This window comes from Schistosoma mansoni, chromosome W (genome assembly GCF_000237925.1).
Source record: "Schistosoma mansoni strain Puerto Rico chromosome W, complete genome".
Taxonomy (NCBI): Eukaryota; Metazoa; Platyhelminthes; class Trematoda; order Strigeidida; family Schistosomatidae; genus Schistosoma; species Schistosoma mansoni.
In genome coordinates, this window is record NC_031502.1 from 14,478,893 (window position 1) to 14,494,802 (window position 15,910).

At 40.8% G+C, this 15,910-nt stretch overlaps 2 protein-coding genes across 2 annotated transcripts in view; one reads left to right on the forward strand and one right to left on the reverse strand.

The window, feature by feature from the left end:
• Positions 1–2,801: 2,801 nt before the first annotated feature.
• Smp_204090 (uncharacterized protein) lies at positions 2,802–3,005 on the reverse strand (the record flags this gene model as incomplete). The annotated part of the gene is made up of 1 exon (XM_018788663.1): positions 2,802–3,005. One exon carries the CDS (start codon positions 3,003–3,005, stop codon positions 2,802–2,804), a length of 204 nt encoding a protein of 67 aa, XP_018654184.1.
• An 11,329-nt stretch (positions 3,006–14,334) lies between these two features.
• The window catches only part of Smp_175070 (hypothetical protein), a gene marked incomplete at both ends in the record, with an annotated part of 8,460 nt that continues 6,884 nt past the window's right edge, over positions 14,335–15,910 (forward strand). The window contains one exon of the mRNA XM_018788665.1: positions 14,335–14,556. Coding sequence (XP_018654185.1) covers positions 14,335–14,556 — 222 coding nt within the window. The remainder of the gene's footprint in view (positions 14,557–15,910) is intronic.

Sequence of the window (15,910 nt, forward strand, 5' to 3'; positions counted from 1 at the left end):
TTCTCCCAAATAACTCATGTAAGCTTGTCATTTTCACTGCTCGTATATCTCTACAATACTCATGTCACTAAACAGTCGAAGCTTCAGTAAAATCTGCAAATTTTACAGCCGGTGTTACTGGTGCTTTTATTATCCAGTTCGCAGCATTATCATAATTCGCCTTAGTCTCAATGCGAATCGAGGGGAAAAAAGTTCCTATTCTAGCAGACTTCCTCTCCCAACACATATTACATCGAAAGACAACATCGTCGCGGTAGTCTGCACAAGGTCCACAAGTCATTTGATTCCCACAATCACAAATAAAGGAACTTCTTAGTAGTCCCATTTGTTGTAGCCGTTCAGTTATAATGTCTTCCCTAAAATCCGTATTGAACCAATCGTATGTGAGCATCAGGTACTGTAATTGGCGTCGTGATCTTGAAACCCCTCAAACGCTTCTGATTGGCTCATCCATGAGTTATAGTCTCGCCGAAATCTGATTGGTTTGTCCGTATACTTTGTTTCTGCCTGGTTATAGCTTTGCGTCGTGTATTTCTCGTGTTTCAATTAACTAGCCGTAACTTACTCATCTAGGTCAAAAAAGTTACTCGGATTGCGAAAGCGAAGTCATACCCACCTCATATAACTTATGGGTTGTTTCTATCTGGTAGACATTGTATTTGCTGAAATCTTCCTCAGGCTTCTAAAGAAATAGCTTTTGGCTCACATTTTCGGTTTACTGCCTAACTGTAAGCGTTTCTGATTGTTATCAGTCTGAATTGGTCTCTGCATAATAGGTGGTTGTAATGTAGATAAACAAAATTCAGGTACCAGTTCCTAATTTATACAGAGAATAGTTTTTAAATCACGCTTTATGTTAAGTAATCATAAAATGGAAACTCGTTGATATTTAAAATCTCTTCTATGTATTCTGCTAAACATGTGGTGAATTAAGCAAGTGTTAGACGTTGAGAGTTCATGATACTCAACTGTATTATTCATAATTGGTGATAAACACCTGAATTTTGTAGGTACAACTCTCCCATACTTTTACTTAAGTATGACCTTATCCCGTTTCTTTCAAGTAGCTAAATTAAATTGTTTACGCCAAATGCTCTGACGGTAGAATGGGTGCGCATTCGTTTCAAAATTTAGGAAGCGCAAAATCTTATTCGTTATGATAAAATGACTTTAGGGTCGCGTTTAAGTTACCACTTGGTAATTTAGTGTTCTCTCCTGCATAATTTACTACCAAGAAATTAAACTCAACGATCCTGAATCGTTGTTCTAGTACATTTTAATGTGCTCCATTAGCCGTTTGGCCTTGTCGTTCTGCAAATTCGATCAAATTTTTGATTTAGTTTAATAAACTAATCAAGTGTCATATTTTCCGGCACATTTGATTGGCCGTTGATCATAATTGAGAAGTCATACAGGCCTCTTGAGATAACTTCTTTTGCTCTTCACATATTTCTTGGGCCTCCATATTGGAGTAACATAGTGAAACCAGATTAGTGTTATGATTTATTTATTTATTTGAACACAAACATTGGTACAAGAGGACACCAAATACATATGCACCACACAGTAACAATGAGGCCAGTAGTGGTTACCATTGATTTGTGTGAAGGATGTGATTCTGCCCGGCTGCCCAAACCCAAGCTAGTAGAAAATCAGTATAAGGTTTTGATATTTAGAATTAGATATCGTGCAATCCGATACTTGTGTGTGTGATTGAGGATATTTGCGTTGATATTAGCTACTGTGAATCATGAGGTTAGGTTTTGGTGTTTGAACTTACATGATGACTAACTGATATATTTGGTACTGGTCAATAGTGTTCGGTTAAATACCGTTTATCTTCGTTTTAAAACATTTCACTAGGTTTATTTAACAAATTTTGAACTTTCATGTTTTTAAGGCTTTTAGTTATGGTTGAAAGCATTCCAGGGACTTCAAGAAGTGTACATAATGCACCTAAAGTTCCTACTAGTGGTTACCTAATACCACGGACTAAAGATTGCAAAAAGCGCGCTTGTCAGAGTTCAGGATCGGTTGAGTCTACACAGTCCTGTTGGAAATCCTTTTACAAAGCGGAAGTTGCTTCTAGTGAAGTCAATAAAGATTATAAGGTAAATTTTTGGGCTTATGTATAGCTGGAATATCAGTGAATGAAGTAATGTAATTTTAAAGTTTTGAGTACAGTTTTGGAATATTTAAGTCTCGGCTCATTGTTTTGTTGAATATTTCTAAGTTTGAATCGGCTGCATATCTTACTTACGTACTTAGTTTCGCCTGTTACTCTCAATGGAGCATAGGCCGCCCATCAGCATTCTCCAACCCACTCTGTCTCAACAGTCGTTTATGTGCTTAACAGTCGGTTATGTGCTGTTAGATTAGAAAGTTCCATCAAAGTGAGAAGAAATCGGCGCGAGAAACGGTGTCTTTTCGTCATCTCCGCCTATGCCCCGACAGATTGCAGCCCGGATGCAATCAAGGATGAGTTTTACCATCAGTTAACTGTTTTTCTCCAGAAAGCGCGTTCGACAGATATTGTAGTATTAGCCGGAGACTTGAATGCACAGGTCGGGCGTCTAGGCACAGAAGAGAGTCGTTTATGTTAAGTAGTAGCGAAGATATAAGTACGGGTAACTTGCAGGACCTACTATTGGACTATCATTCTTATTGTATAACTATTCGGTAACTAGATTATCTATATCTATATTCATCTTATTGTAAGCTTCATTTTGACCTATTGGTTATTATTGTATGATTTACTGTTCCTAAGTTATACTCAGTTTATTGATTATTGTCTCCCACGCTTACAGCCTCATTTGGCCTGGTTCTGTACAAATATTATTTTCTATTTTACGGTGTGGTGTGGTCTGCCTGTCTGTTATATAAACAAAGTATGCTTGAAATAAACGATTTGCATAGATTCGTATTGCCGAGGCTGATATTGGTGTTCTGGACTCAAGTGGACGGGTTAGGCGGATAAGGACCAATAAGGACGCTAGATTACCCATATTAATCGAACGTCATTGTCACAGTGTGAAGGTCGTAAAAGTCGTATTCTATTGGTGGACAATTTCCGCGAATTACGTCCTTGTAAAATTCGTAAGGTCATAACGAATCAGCGACGACCTTGATCAAGTCATAACAATTGGCTACAGTCGAGGTCAAAAACATGACAGTTTAGGTGGCCGATGGGGACTTGTTGGTCGCAGGACAGATAACGGGGACCGTTTGCTGCAACTGTGCACGGACCACAACCTATTTCTGGCCAGCACTAACTTCCGGCACAGTCATCGCCGGTGTGCCACCTGGCGTCCTCCCTCTGCATCCCAAGCCTGGACTCAGATTGATCACATCGCGATCAGCTACCGCTGGCGTGGTTGTGTACAAGACTGCCGCTCCTTTTGGAGTACCTATCTGGAGTCTGATCATACCCTGGTCTGTGCCAATCTCACCTTCCTTTTCAGTGGCCGAAGGACTGACCATCACCAACGGATCGATGTTAGTAAACTGGCTGCAACTTCTGTTGCAAGTAAGTATCGAGCGGAGCTAGCCTCTAGGCTAGCTACCATCCCATCGAAAAGTATAGATGAGTATTGGTTGCATCTTCACGACGCCATGAAAATGGCGAGTAAAGCCGCTTGCGGCTTCGCGAAACGTCCCGCTTACAAGCACTGGGTTTCTTCTGGCTCCTTACAACTGATGGAAGCCCGTCGGTCTACTCCGGGTGACCGTGAGTTTGACCACAAACGAAGGCTGTTACGTAATGAAATCGGGCAAAGCTTGCGTAAGGACCGGGAAGCCTGGTGGTCGGAGCGTGCTAATAAGATGGAAGCAGCAGCTGCATCTGGTAACTGCCGGAAGCTCTTCCAACTCATCCGAGCCACTGGCAGCAAGAAGTCTGGTGTGAGTGAAACAATCTACGAGGATGACGGGATGCCAATCACTAACATCCCTCGACGTCTTACGATGGGCGGAAGTTTTCGAAGGGCAGTTCAACTGGCCTGCTGCTCCGGCAACATCAACCAGTTTGTCCTGCCCCCCATGGCCGGTGACGACTGATCCACCAAACGAGGCGGAAGTCCGCAAGGAACTCCAACTCTTGAAACGTTACTAATCACCGGGCCCAGATGAATTACCTCCGGCTCTTTTTAAAGATGGTGGTGACTTTCTGACTAAGGAATTGACTGTGTTGTTTGCAAAGGTTTGGGAGCAAGAAAGTGTTCCAACATCATGGAATGAGTCGATAGTCGTCCCTATCTTTGAAAAGGGTTCACGTTGTTCCTGTAATAACTATCGGGGGATAAGTCTACTTCCGATTGCGTCCAAACTATTGGCTTCTATCATTCTTCGTAGGTTGTTTAAAACCCGAGAACGATTGACTCGCGAGGATCAGGCTGGTTTTCGTTCTGGTCGAGAATGCATTGATCACATCTTCACCCTCCGCCAAATGTTAAAACACCGTCATACTTACCGCAGGCCAACAATCGTAGTGTTTCTTGATATCAGGGCTGCCTTCGATTCGTTGGACAGGACTGTTCTCTGGGATTGTCTATTGAAGAAGGGTGTGCCTGAGAAGTTCATTAACATCTTAAAGGCCCTGTATACGAATACCTCAGGCAGAGTGAGGGCATACAACCACCTTTCTCCCTTGTTTCATTCGAGCAGTGGGGTTAGGCAGGGTTGCCCAATCTCACCATTCCTCTTCAACTTTGCCATCGACGACATCCTGGAAACAACTCTGATGGATGTAAGTAATGGCGGTGTGGATCTGCTGCCTGAAGAACGACTTCTCGACCTTGAGTATGCGGATGATATTGTCTTACTGTGCGATGATGCCCAAGGCATGCAATCCGCACTTAATCAGTTGGCAATTAGTGTCCGCAGGTACGGCATGTGCTTTGCACCCTCCAAGTGCAAAGTACTCCTACAAGACTGGCAGGATTCTCATCCTGTACTCACCCTGGATGGTGAGCAGATTGAAGTAGTTGAGAAGTTCGTGTATCTAGGTAGCTACATAAGTGCTGGTGGTGGCGTGAGTGATGAGATGGATGCACGTATAATGAAAGCCAGAGCGGCTTATGCCAATCTGGGCCATCATTGGCGCCTTCATGATGTTAGTCTGGCTGTAAAAGGTCGGATTTACAACGCGTCGGTGAGAGCAGTTTTGCTCTATGCTTGTGAAACCTGGCCTCTCCGAGTTGAGGATGTTAGACGTCTCTTTGTTTTTGATCATCGTTGTCTCCGAAGGATTGCTGACATTCAGTGGCAACACCATGTTAGTAATGCAGAGGTTCGGCATCGTGTGTTCGGGCGCCGAGACGATAATTCAATTGGTGTGACCATCTTGAAACACCGACTTCGGTGGCTTGGACATGTTTTACGAATGTCGTCCCAGAGACTTCCACATCGTTCATTATTTGCCGACTCTGGGAGTGGTTGGAAAAAGCGGAGGTGGTCAGTGTATGACATGGTGTCGTGATATGAAAGCTGCAAAGGGCTAGCTTCTGTTGGTCCTTCACGACTCCTTGGCTGGGGTCTGAGAGATGGTGCAACACAGTGGCTAGAGACGTTATCAGATATGGCTCAGAATAGAAGCCAGTGGCGTGCCTGCTGTAACCTTCTTTTACTTTCTTCATAAAGAGTGGCTATAACTTTCCTAACTGAGAGAGCTCTTCTGGTTGTAGATTCAGTTCCCCCCATCATTACTCTTCTCCTTTTCTTTTTTTCCTTCTTTTATATATACACATCTTCTTCCTTCTCCTCCCATTCTCACTATTTTGTATGGCGCATATGTATCCGGTGCCCTTTGTACCAATATATATGTGATTAAATAAATAAAATCAGCCTTCTTTTCTAGTTCTGTCCAGTTTTTGTTCATTCTTCTCATGTCTGTCTCCATTTCTCGGCGAAATGTGTTCTTTGGTCTTTCTTCTCCTTTGGCCTTCAGGATTCCATGTGAGGGCTTGTCTTGTGATGCAGTTGGGTGACTTCCTCAATGTGTGTCCTATCCACTTCCAGCGCTTCTTCCTCCGCTGAAATCTGGTTTGTTCTCTCCCACAGTAGCTTGTTGCTGATAGTGTCTGGCCAACGTATCCGAGGTATCTTGCGTAGACAACTGTTAATAGACACTTGTATCTTCTGGATGATAGCTTTTGTAGTTTTCCACGTCTCCGCCCCATACAGTAAAACTGTCTTGACATTTGTATTGAAAATTCTGATCTTGGTGTTGGTTGACAATTGTTTTCAGTTCCAGATGTTCTTCAGTTGTAAATGTGCTGCTCTTGCTTTGCCGATCCTCGCCCTCACATCTGCATCTGATCCACCGTGTTCATCAATGATGCTGCCCAGATATGTTAAGGTTTCCACATCCTCCTAAGCTTCTCCTTCAAGTGTAATTCGATTGATACATGTTGTATTCTATCGGAGAGTCTTGCTTTTCCCTTTGTTTATATTGAGACCTACTGCTGCTGAGACTTCTGCTACATTGATCGTCTTCTGCATTTGTTGTTGCGTATGTGATAGAAGAGCTAGATCATCTGCGAAGTCTAAATCGTCCAGCTGCATCCTAGCTGTCCACTGTATCCCGTGCTTCCCTCTAGATGTTGACGTCTTCATGATCCAGTCGGTCATCAGGAGAAAGAGAAAGGGTGAGAGTAAGCAACCTTGCCTAACACCGGTCTTTACCTCGAATGAGTCGGTGTGTTGTCCTCCATGGATGATTTGGCAGTTTAATCCATCATAGGAATTCCGTATGATATTGACTATCTTCTCAGGCACGCCGTAGTGTCGAAGAAGCCTCCATAGTGTTGTCCTGTCCATGCTATCAAATGCTTTCTCGTAGTCAATGAAGTTGATGTCGAGTGATGAATTCCATTCAATTGATTGTTCCACAATGATCCATAGAGTTGCGATTTGGTCTGTACACGATCGATCCTTACGAAATCCAGCCTGTTGATTTTGAAGTTAGGCGTCAACGGAGTCCTTCATTCTATTTAACAATACCCTGTTGAAGGCTGCATATCTAGTAACTACTTAATTCTAGAACTAGAGGAGTATATAATCCAATCAACGATGGTTTTCTGTCATTGACGGTCAACTAATTCTTACAAAAAATTTTCTGAGTGGTTATTTCAAATGTGTGTAGTGTAATATTCAACTACCTTAAAGTAATCTTAACTATGAGGTAATCTTGTTATATCCTGGTGAAAATATAAGTACGGGTAACTCCCAGGACTTATTAATGGACCATTATTCTATATAAATTCTTACTGTTTAACTATTGAATAACTAGATTGTGTATATCTATATTCGTCTTATTATAAGCTTCATTCGGAACTATGAATTATTATTATACGATTTACTGTCCCTAAATTATATTCATTTGATTGATTATTGTATCCCACGTTCACAGCCACATTTGGCTTGATCTTGTACAGAAGTTATTTTCTATTTTATGGTGTGGTGCGGTCTGTCTGTCTGGTATATAAACCGAGTATGCTTCAACTAAATGATTCGCATAGCAGAAGCTGTAATTGGTGTTCTGGACTCAATTGGAAGGGTCAGGCAGACAAGGGACCAATAAGGACGCTAGACTACTCATACTGGTCGAACGTCATTGATTTGGCACAGTGTTAAGATAGGAAAAGTCGTATTTCGATTGATGGATAATTCACGTGATAAAAAGTCGAACATAAGATGATAACGACTTGTCGTACGGCCTTCTTATTTTATAGTCGTAACAAATTGGCGACGGCCTTTTGTAAATTCACAACAAATCTGTTCAGGAAAGTTCCATGTTGTTGTTTCAAAAAAATTGTCAAACACTCCACACTGTTACTATACATTTAACTAGGACTTCGCCAGTTGTCAATCAGTCAGCTACAACGTAGGACCAGGCACATATATGCATCGGTCCAAGTTGCCATACCTCGTTAGCACAAGATGAACACCGGGTTCATAGAAGTAGTTAATTTAGTGGTGGTAGAATATAAAAGATAGGTTGCATATAAGGATATAGTATAGGAAGGAAGTTATGAAGCAATTTTAATCTCAAGGTTTAATTGAAGATAAAGAGTGTATATACCTAAGCCATTGTAATCGATTCTGAGCCATGTCACCCAGAGTCTCCAGTCATTGGTTATGATAGTCACGCGGACCCCAACCAAGTAGTCTGCATCTGCCAACAAGGCTCAGACTACAAGTTAGTGACTTCAAGGACTGATGCCACGTTTTGGTTTGGCCGCCCCTAACTCTCTTCCAACCATTGCCGATACTAGTCTGCATAGCACGTCGTGGTAATCGGTGTCCAGGCATCCGTAACACGTGGCCCAACCATCTCATTCGATGAAGATTCATAACCTCATCAACTGATTTACCATCATTCCCTAATACCCTGTGTCTAACCTCGCTATTACTTACCCGGTGATCCCAGAAGATGCGAGCAATATTCCTAAGGCATCTGTGGTTAAATTCTAGTAACTTACGAGTATCTTCTACTGTTAATGGCCACGTTTCACAGCTGTAAAGTGGAACAGACCGGACTGTTGTGCAGTATACTTATCCCTTAATTGATAGATGGACATCTCGTCTTCGCCATAGGTGACACAAGTTAGCAAAAACCAAACGAGCTTTTTGAATCCGTGGAGAGATTTTGTCAGGCACCAATCCATTGGGGCTGGTCAGACTTCGAAGGTAAGTGAAGTTGTTGACGCGTTCGACTGCTTCACACCCTATCCTTAGTTCAGACGTTGACCCAGGCCAGTCCTGGAGTAACAATTTACATTTAGATGGGGAGAAACGCATCCCAAACATCCTGACATTATTACTCAGTTATAACAAAAGACTCTGCATTTTGTCAGCGTCTTCACCAAACAGGACTATGTCATCTGCGTATTCTAAGTCGATAAGTGGACCTCCTGGTAGAAGATAAGTGCCCGAGAATTCAGTCAACGAGTGTGTTATTTCCAGCAATAGGTCTATAATGAAGTTAAAAAAAAATGGGGATAGTGGACAGCCTTGTCGGACACCACTTGAGGTTGTAAACTCAGATGACAGTTCGTCATAAGCTCTGGAGTGAAGCGGTTCGAAAATATAGTTGGAAAGTTATCGATTAGTTGAGAAGTGTTTGATCTAAGCTGGCTAGTTGCTACGAGGGATACTTAACACGCAGTTCCCGATGTTGATCTAGCCTGGATATGTGGCCGTGAGCGTTTACCTAGGGTTTATCCATTAAAACTGATGAGGTCAGGACCAATGTCGGATACTCACAGAACTATTTATTTTAGGGATTTGTTTACCTCCACCAACAGAACTAAAACAGGCCTTCTAGCCTTTGGAGTTTTCATTCCTCAGTAGTAAGAATAGGAGGTCTATCGACCTATATTAAGCCTTGCAATTTGTAACACTGTGGAGGTCCAATCTTGTCTGGAATATATCAACAGAAGTTTCTGATATTACATGATCTGGTAGAGAGTTCCAGTAGTTCAGTACACGGTGAGAGAAACAGAACTTCAGACGTAAATAATGTGATCTTGGTTTTTGTACATTCTTAGAATGTCCTTTTAAATGATCAGTCCTAAACGCAAGGACAGAGAGACCCTTTACCATTTCGCTCCCTCCTCGTTGGACTCGTTCCAGTATATCCACCTAATACTCGAAACAAGGACTCGTTGTCCTAATCCCATATTCCTAGTGCGGCCACACGAAAGTTGGGTATAATACTCTAAAAATTTCTTCGTCCAAGTACTGAAAGACCTACTAACAGCCCATAATACCGTACAGTCTTCAGGAGCGACAGCCTTGCAGCTGCTTGGAATTTTTTGGCCACTGCTTATTATGACTCCTAGATTCTTATAGTCCATTACTTTAGGTAACACAACTCTTCATAATGTGTAGTGATATGATACGCCATAGTTATTTAATTGCATCGTCAAACTCTCGTTAAAATTTACTTGTAATGACCACCTGTCCTTCCATGCAGCCAGTGAATTGAGATCGTCCTGTACTATTATTCTATCTGACATACTGTGTATGGGAATCCAAATCTTTGTGTCATCGGCAAGGAGTAGAACGAATGACTTTGCTACAGTTGGGTATTCATTAAAAAAAGTAGAAAAAGAAGGGTAACTAGGAACTTAGTTTGAGGAACTCCACGTTTCACAGGCTCTCACGCTAAGTGAGCTTCATTTGCTCTTATCCTCTGTCTCCTGTCATTGAGAATGTCACTCGTCTAGTCTATGGTTTCACAGTGGATTCCAGAACTTTCCAGTTCTTGTTTAGGACCCGAATAAGTAGCCTTGTCAAAGGCTTTACTTAGATCTATGAAATCCACATCTACGGGGATATTTCTATCTTGACAGTTTGGCCTGCCCTTTGTTTACCTCAATCTGATACAACAACTGAACACTTAAAACCGTTCATCAGTCCGTGATCTGAAGGATGTCAGTCCTTATGTAATAGCTTGTCGCGCGGAAAAATGGTTTAAGATGATTGTGTTGTTCTTCTTAAGGATCTGCTCCTCAAGGTCGTTGGCAAAAGGCGGAGTGGTTGGAGCTTCGTTTTGTAACGGCATTAAAAATCATTACATGCGGCGTTACTAACGCGAGTTTGTTTTTCTTTTTGCAGGGAAGCAAAGAGTTAACGTACTTAAAGAAGGGAAACAAGCCCTACGTAGGCGGAACCTTCAGAACAGTGAATAAAAGTATTTTGTAATAAGTTTCCCTTTTTGTACTCGAACCGCGTCTTTCAATTTTAAAAATATAACTGTTGTGCCACTACGTCGCGTTCTTACTTCAGAGACATTTTCCGGTCCTTAATGTTGTGCTGTTGTTTCAGATCACTCCTGCTCCCAAGCGAACGCTAATATATGACGTGCTACAATTTGTAACGGATTTGGAAAGTTACTTTGTCAGCTTCTGTTTCCGGTTATCACTTTGTTTTATCTCACCTTCGCGTTGTTCATAATTGCTGTCGATTGCTTTCTTTGTTAAGAGTAAGTACATTTTTGTGCTTGATGAGTCGTCTGCTCACTTTTGCTCTCTCATCCAGCTTTCTGTGCGAAAATATTATGCGTTATTTAACATTCTCACTAATGTCCATTTTCATGAGGAAGTAAAGACAAAATCCTGAGGTATTACGACGCTTGAATGAATCTTGAGAAGTATTAGTTGATCAGGAAGCAGTATAGAGCAAAGTATATTATACAAAATTTCTGCGAGACTAAAGTATACTGCCGAGTCAATCAGAAGCTTTCGCGGGTCTTCAAGGTCACGGCGCTAAGTTCGGTACCTGATGCTTACGTACGTTCGGTTTACAGCGGATTTTAGGGAAGACGTGATAATTCAGCGTTTGCAAGAGAAGTGATCATAAGATTTTGGCGCGAAATTCAACTATATATTTGGATAAATAGAGTTTTGGCATCATAGCTGATGTCAGTTCGTGATGAGAACCCTAAGTACAATTCCTAGCCTTAACCATGAACTGTAAATCATAATTTGAATTCTCTACACAAGTTTATAACCCTCATTTGGTCTTAGTTATTATTTTGACACTCAGGATCACTCTAGCGTTGCTCAAAGGTCGTCCATAACTTATAGTCTCACCCTTAACCATAAACCCTAACCCTAAACCGTAAACCATACCAATATACCAACAACATTGAAGCTATGTGGTCGAAGCTAAAAGAATTTTTGGGACCTTATCACGGCTTCAGAGGTCGACTACTATGGAGCCATATGGATGTGTTCCTGTACCGAATTCACTATGATTTTAGAACTTCTGAACCTATATCTGACCTTGAGATGTTTTTGAGTTATGTAAAAGAACAGTATCTTCTTTAATATTTGAGTTTTGTATTATATATTTCACTGTATGCTAACTGTCTTCTGATTGGCTAATATTTCTCAAGGTCATTTGAGATTCGTTCAAAGGTCGGCACTATAGTTTAGTCTCGCCAAAATTTCTTTTATGTGATTTCTGAACATTTTAAGGTTAGAAAGAGGTTCAGAGGCTCTAAAATCGTTATGCATACGGTAGTTATCCATATAACTCCATAGTAGTCGACCTCTGAAGCCATGATAAGGTGGCAAAAACTTTCAGCCTTGACCACATATCTCCAATATTGTTTGTGTGCACTCCGGTTGTTCGGTCCACAAAATGCCGTTTGTGGACGACACAATGCACATAACCAAGTCTATGTAGGCATCGGTACTCTCTCCAATCACCCGTATATATTGTAGTACCTGGCTGCACATATTCCCGTATAATTGGTACTATAGTTGTAGCCTGTCGGCATCTGACCCGTTAGAACTGTCCCTTTTGAGATGACCTGTTGTATATTCCAAGGACCTGTGAGGTATGTTTATGTAAGTGCTACTTACCCAGTGCTCTTCAACACTACGTCCTCTATTGAATTTTCATTTCCTGGCAACTGTTTTGCCTATTTCAACGATTCTCCCAAATAACTCATGTAAGCTTGTCATTTTCACTGCTCGTATATCTCTACAATACTCATGTCACTAAACAGTCGAAGCTTCAGTAAAATCTGCAAATTTTACAGCCGGTGTTACTGGTGCTTTTATTATCCAGTTCGCAGCATTATCATAATTCGCCTTAGTCTCAATGCGAATCGAGGGGAAAAAAGTTCCTATTCTAGCAGACTTCCTCTCCCAACACATATTACATCGAAAGACAACATCGTCGCGGTAGTCTGCACAAGGTCCACAAGTCATTTGATTCCCACAATCACAAATAAAGGAACTTCTTAGTAGTCCCATTTGTTGTAGCCGTTCAGTTATAATGTCTTCCCTAAAATCCGTATTGAACCAATCGTATGTGAGCATCAGGTACTGTAATTGGCGTCGTGATCTTGAAACCCCTCAAACGCTTCTGATTGGCTCATCCATGAGTTATAGTCTCGCCGAAATCTGATTGGTTTGTCCGTATACTTTGTTTCTGCCTGGTTATAGCTTTGCGTCGTGTATTTCTCGTGTTTCAATTAACTAGCCGTAACTTACTCATCTAGGTCAAAAAAGTTACTCGGATTGCGAAAGCGAAGTCATACCCACCTCATATAACTTATGGGTTGTTTCTATCTGGTAGACATTGTATTTGCTGAAATCTTCCTCAGGCTTCTAAAGAAATAGCTTTTGGCTCACATTTTCGGTTTACTGCCTAACTGTAAGCGTTTCTGATTGTTATCAGTCTGAATTGGTCTCTGCATAATAGGTGGTTGTAATGTAGATAAACAAAATTCAGGTACCAGTTCCTAATTTATACAGAGAATAGTTTTTAAATCACGCTTTATGTTAAGTAATCATAAAATGGAAACTCGTTGATATTTAAAATCTCTTCTATGTATTCTGCTAAACATGTGGTGAATTAAGCAAGTGTTAGACGTTGAGAGTTCATGATACTCAACTGTATTATTCATAATTGGTGATAAACACCTGAATTTTGTAGGTACAACTCTCCCATACTTTTACTTAAGTATGACCTTATCCCGTTTCTTTCAAGTAGCTAAATTAAATTGTTTACGCCAAATGCTCTGACGGTAGAATGGGTGCGCATTCGTTTCAAAATTTAGGAAGCGCAAAATCTTATTCGTTATGATAAAATGACTTTAGGGTCGCGTTTAAGTTACCACTTGGTAATTTAGTGTTCTCTCCTGCATAATTTACTACCAAGAAATTAAACTCAACGATCCTGAATCGTTGTTCTAGTACATTTTAATGTGCTCCATTAGCCGTTTGGCCTTGTCGTTCTGCAAATTCGATCAAATTTTTGATTTAGTTTAATAAACTAATCAAGTGTCATATTTTCCGGCACATTTGATTGGCCGTTGATCATAATTGAGAAGTCATACAGGCCTCTTGAGATAACTTCTTTTGCTCTTCACATATTTCTTGGGCCTCCATATTGGAGTAACATAGTGAAACCAGATTAGTGTTATGATTTATTTATTTATTTGAACACAAACATTGGTACAAGAGGACACCAAATACATATGCACCACACAGTAACAATGAGGCCAGTAGTGGTTACCATTGATTTGTGTGAAGGATGTGATTCTGCCCGGCTGCCCAAACCCAAGCTAGTAGAAAATCAGTATAAGGTTTTGATATTTAGAATTAGATATCGTGCAATCCGATACTTGTGTGTGTGATTGAGGATATTTGCGTTGATATTAGCTACTGTGAATCATGAGGTTAGGTTTTGGTGTTTGAACTTACATGATGACTAACTGATATATTTGGTACTGGTCAATAGTGTTCGGTTAAATACCGTTTATCTTCGTTTTAAAACATTTTACTAGGTTTATTTAACAAATTTTGAACTTTCATGTTTTTAAGGCTTTTAGTTATGGTTGAAAGCATTCCAGGGACTTCAAGAAGTGTACATAATGCACCTAAAGTTCCTACTAGTGGTTACCTAATACCACGGACTAAAGATTGCAAAAAGCGCGCTTGTCAGAGTTCAGGATCGGTTGAGTCTACACAGTCCTGTTGGAAATCCTTTTACAAAGCGGAAGTTGCTTCTAGTGAAGTCAATAAAGATTATAAGGTAAATTTTTGGGCTTATGTATAGCTGGAATATCAGTGAATGAAGTAATGTAATTTTAAAGTTTTGAGTACAGTTTTGGAATATTTAAGTCTCGGCTCATTGTTTTGTTGAATATTTCTAAGTTTGAATCGGCTGCATATCTTACTTACGTACTTAGTTTCGCCTGTTACTCTCAATGGAGCATAGGCCGCCCATCAGCATTCTCCAACCCACTCTGTCTCAACAGTCGTTTATGTGCTTAACAGTCGGTTATGTGCTGTTAGATTAGAAAGTTCCATCAAAGTGAGAAGAAATCGGCGCGAGAAACGGTGTCTTTTCGTCATCTCCGCCTATGCCCCGACAGATTGCAGCCCGGATGCAATCAAGGATGAGTTTTACCATCAGTTAACTGTTTTTCTCCAGAAAGCGCGTTCGACAGATATTGTAGTATTAGCCGGAGACTTGAATGCACAGGTCGGGCGTCTAGGCACAGAAGAGAGTCGTTTATGTTAAGTAGTAGCGAAGATATAAGTACGGGTAACTTGCAGGACCTACTATTGGACTATCATTCTTATTGTATAACTATTCGGTAACTAGATTATCTATATCTATATTCATCTTATTGTAAGCTTCATTTTGACCTATTGGTTATTATTGTATGATTTACTGTTCCTAAGTTATACTCAGTTTATTGATTATTGTCTCCCACGCTTACAGCCTCATTTGGCCTGGTTCTGTACAAATATTATTTTCTATTTTACGGTGTGGTCAATAATATTTATAGACCGTTCGAAAGGTAGCGATACGATGAGATCTAAGACGCGTTTGGCACCCGAAACACGAGTCCACATTACCTTATCATTTAGAGGTGACTCACATAGTCTCATGTTGAAACGAAGACCATCATTAGGACATTTTATGCAGCCCAATTCGTCATTATCAAAAATCGATGTCTGTGTGTCGCCAAAAACCCTATCAGCGTGTAAGCGACTGTATCACATCCCATTGGGTGTGCAAAAACACGTACATAGGGAGGAGCAGTCGTGAGCTACCAGTAAGGCTGGCTGAAAAAGTATTCAAATGGCTACAAAGACAAATGAATTCCAGCGGTCAAATAAGACCACAGGATAGGCTAATATCTTCATCCATTACGAAACATTTGGTTGAGACCAGTTAAAATTGCCTAAGACAGAGTTCGATGGAAAATACTGGTGGGCGGCCTATGCTCCTCTACGAGGGGTAAGTAAAGTCAAAGGTTGACATCAAGTCAGCCTTCTTAATTTTGTACAAATGTTTTCAAGAGCGTATGCTAAAGCTTATTGAAATCCTAGCTATAGAGAAACTGACACCCGATTGTGTGATCAAAAACAATATG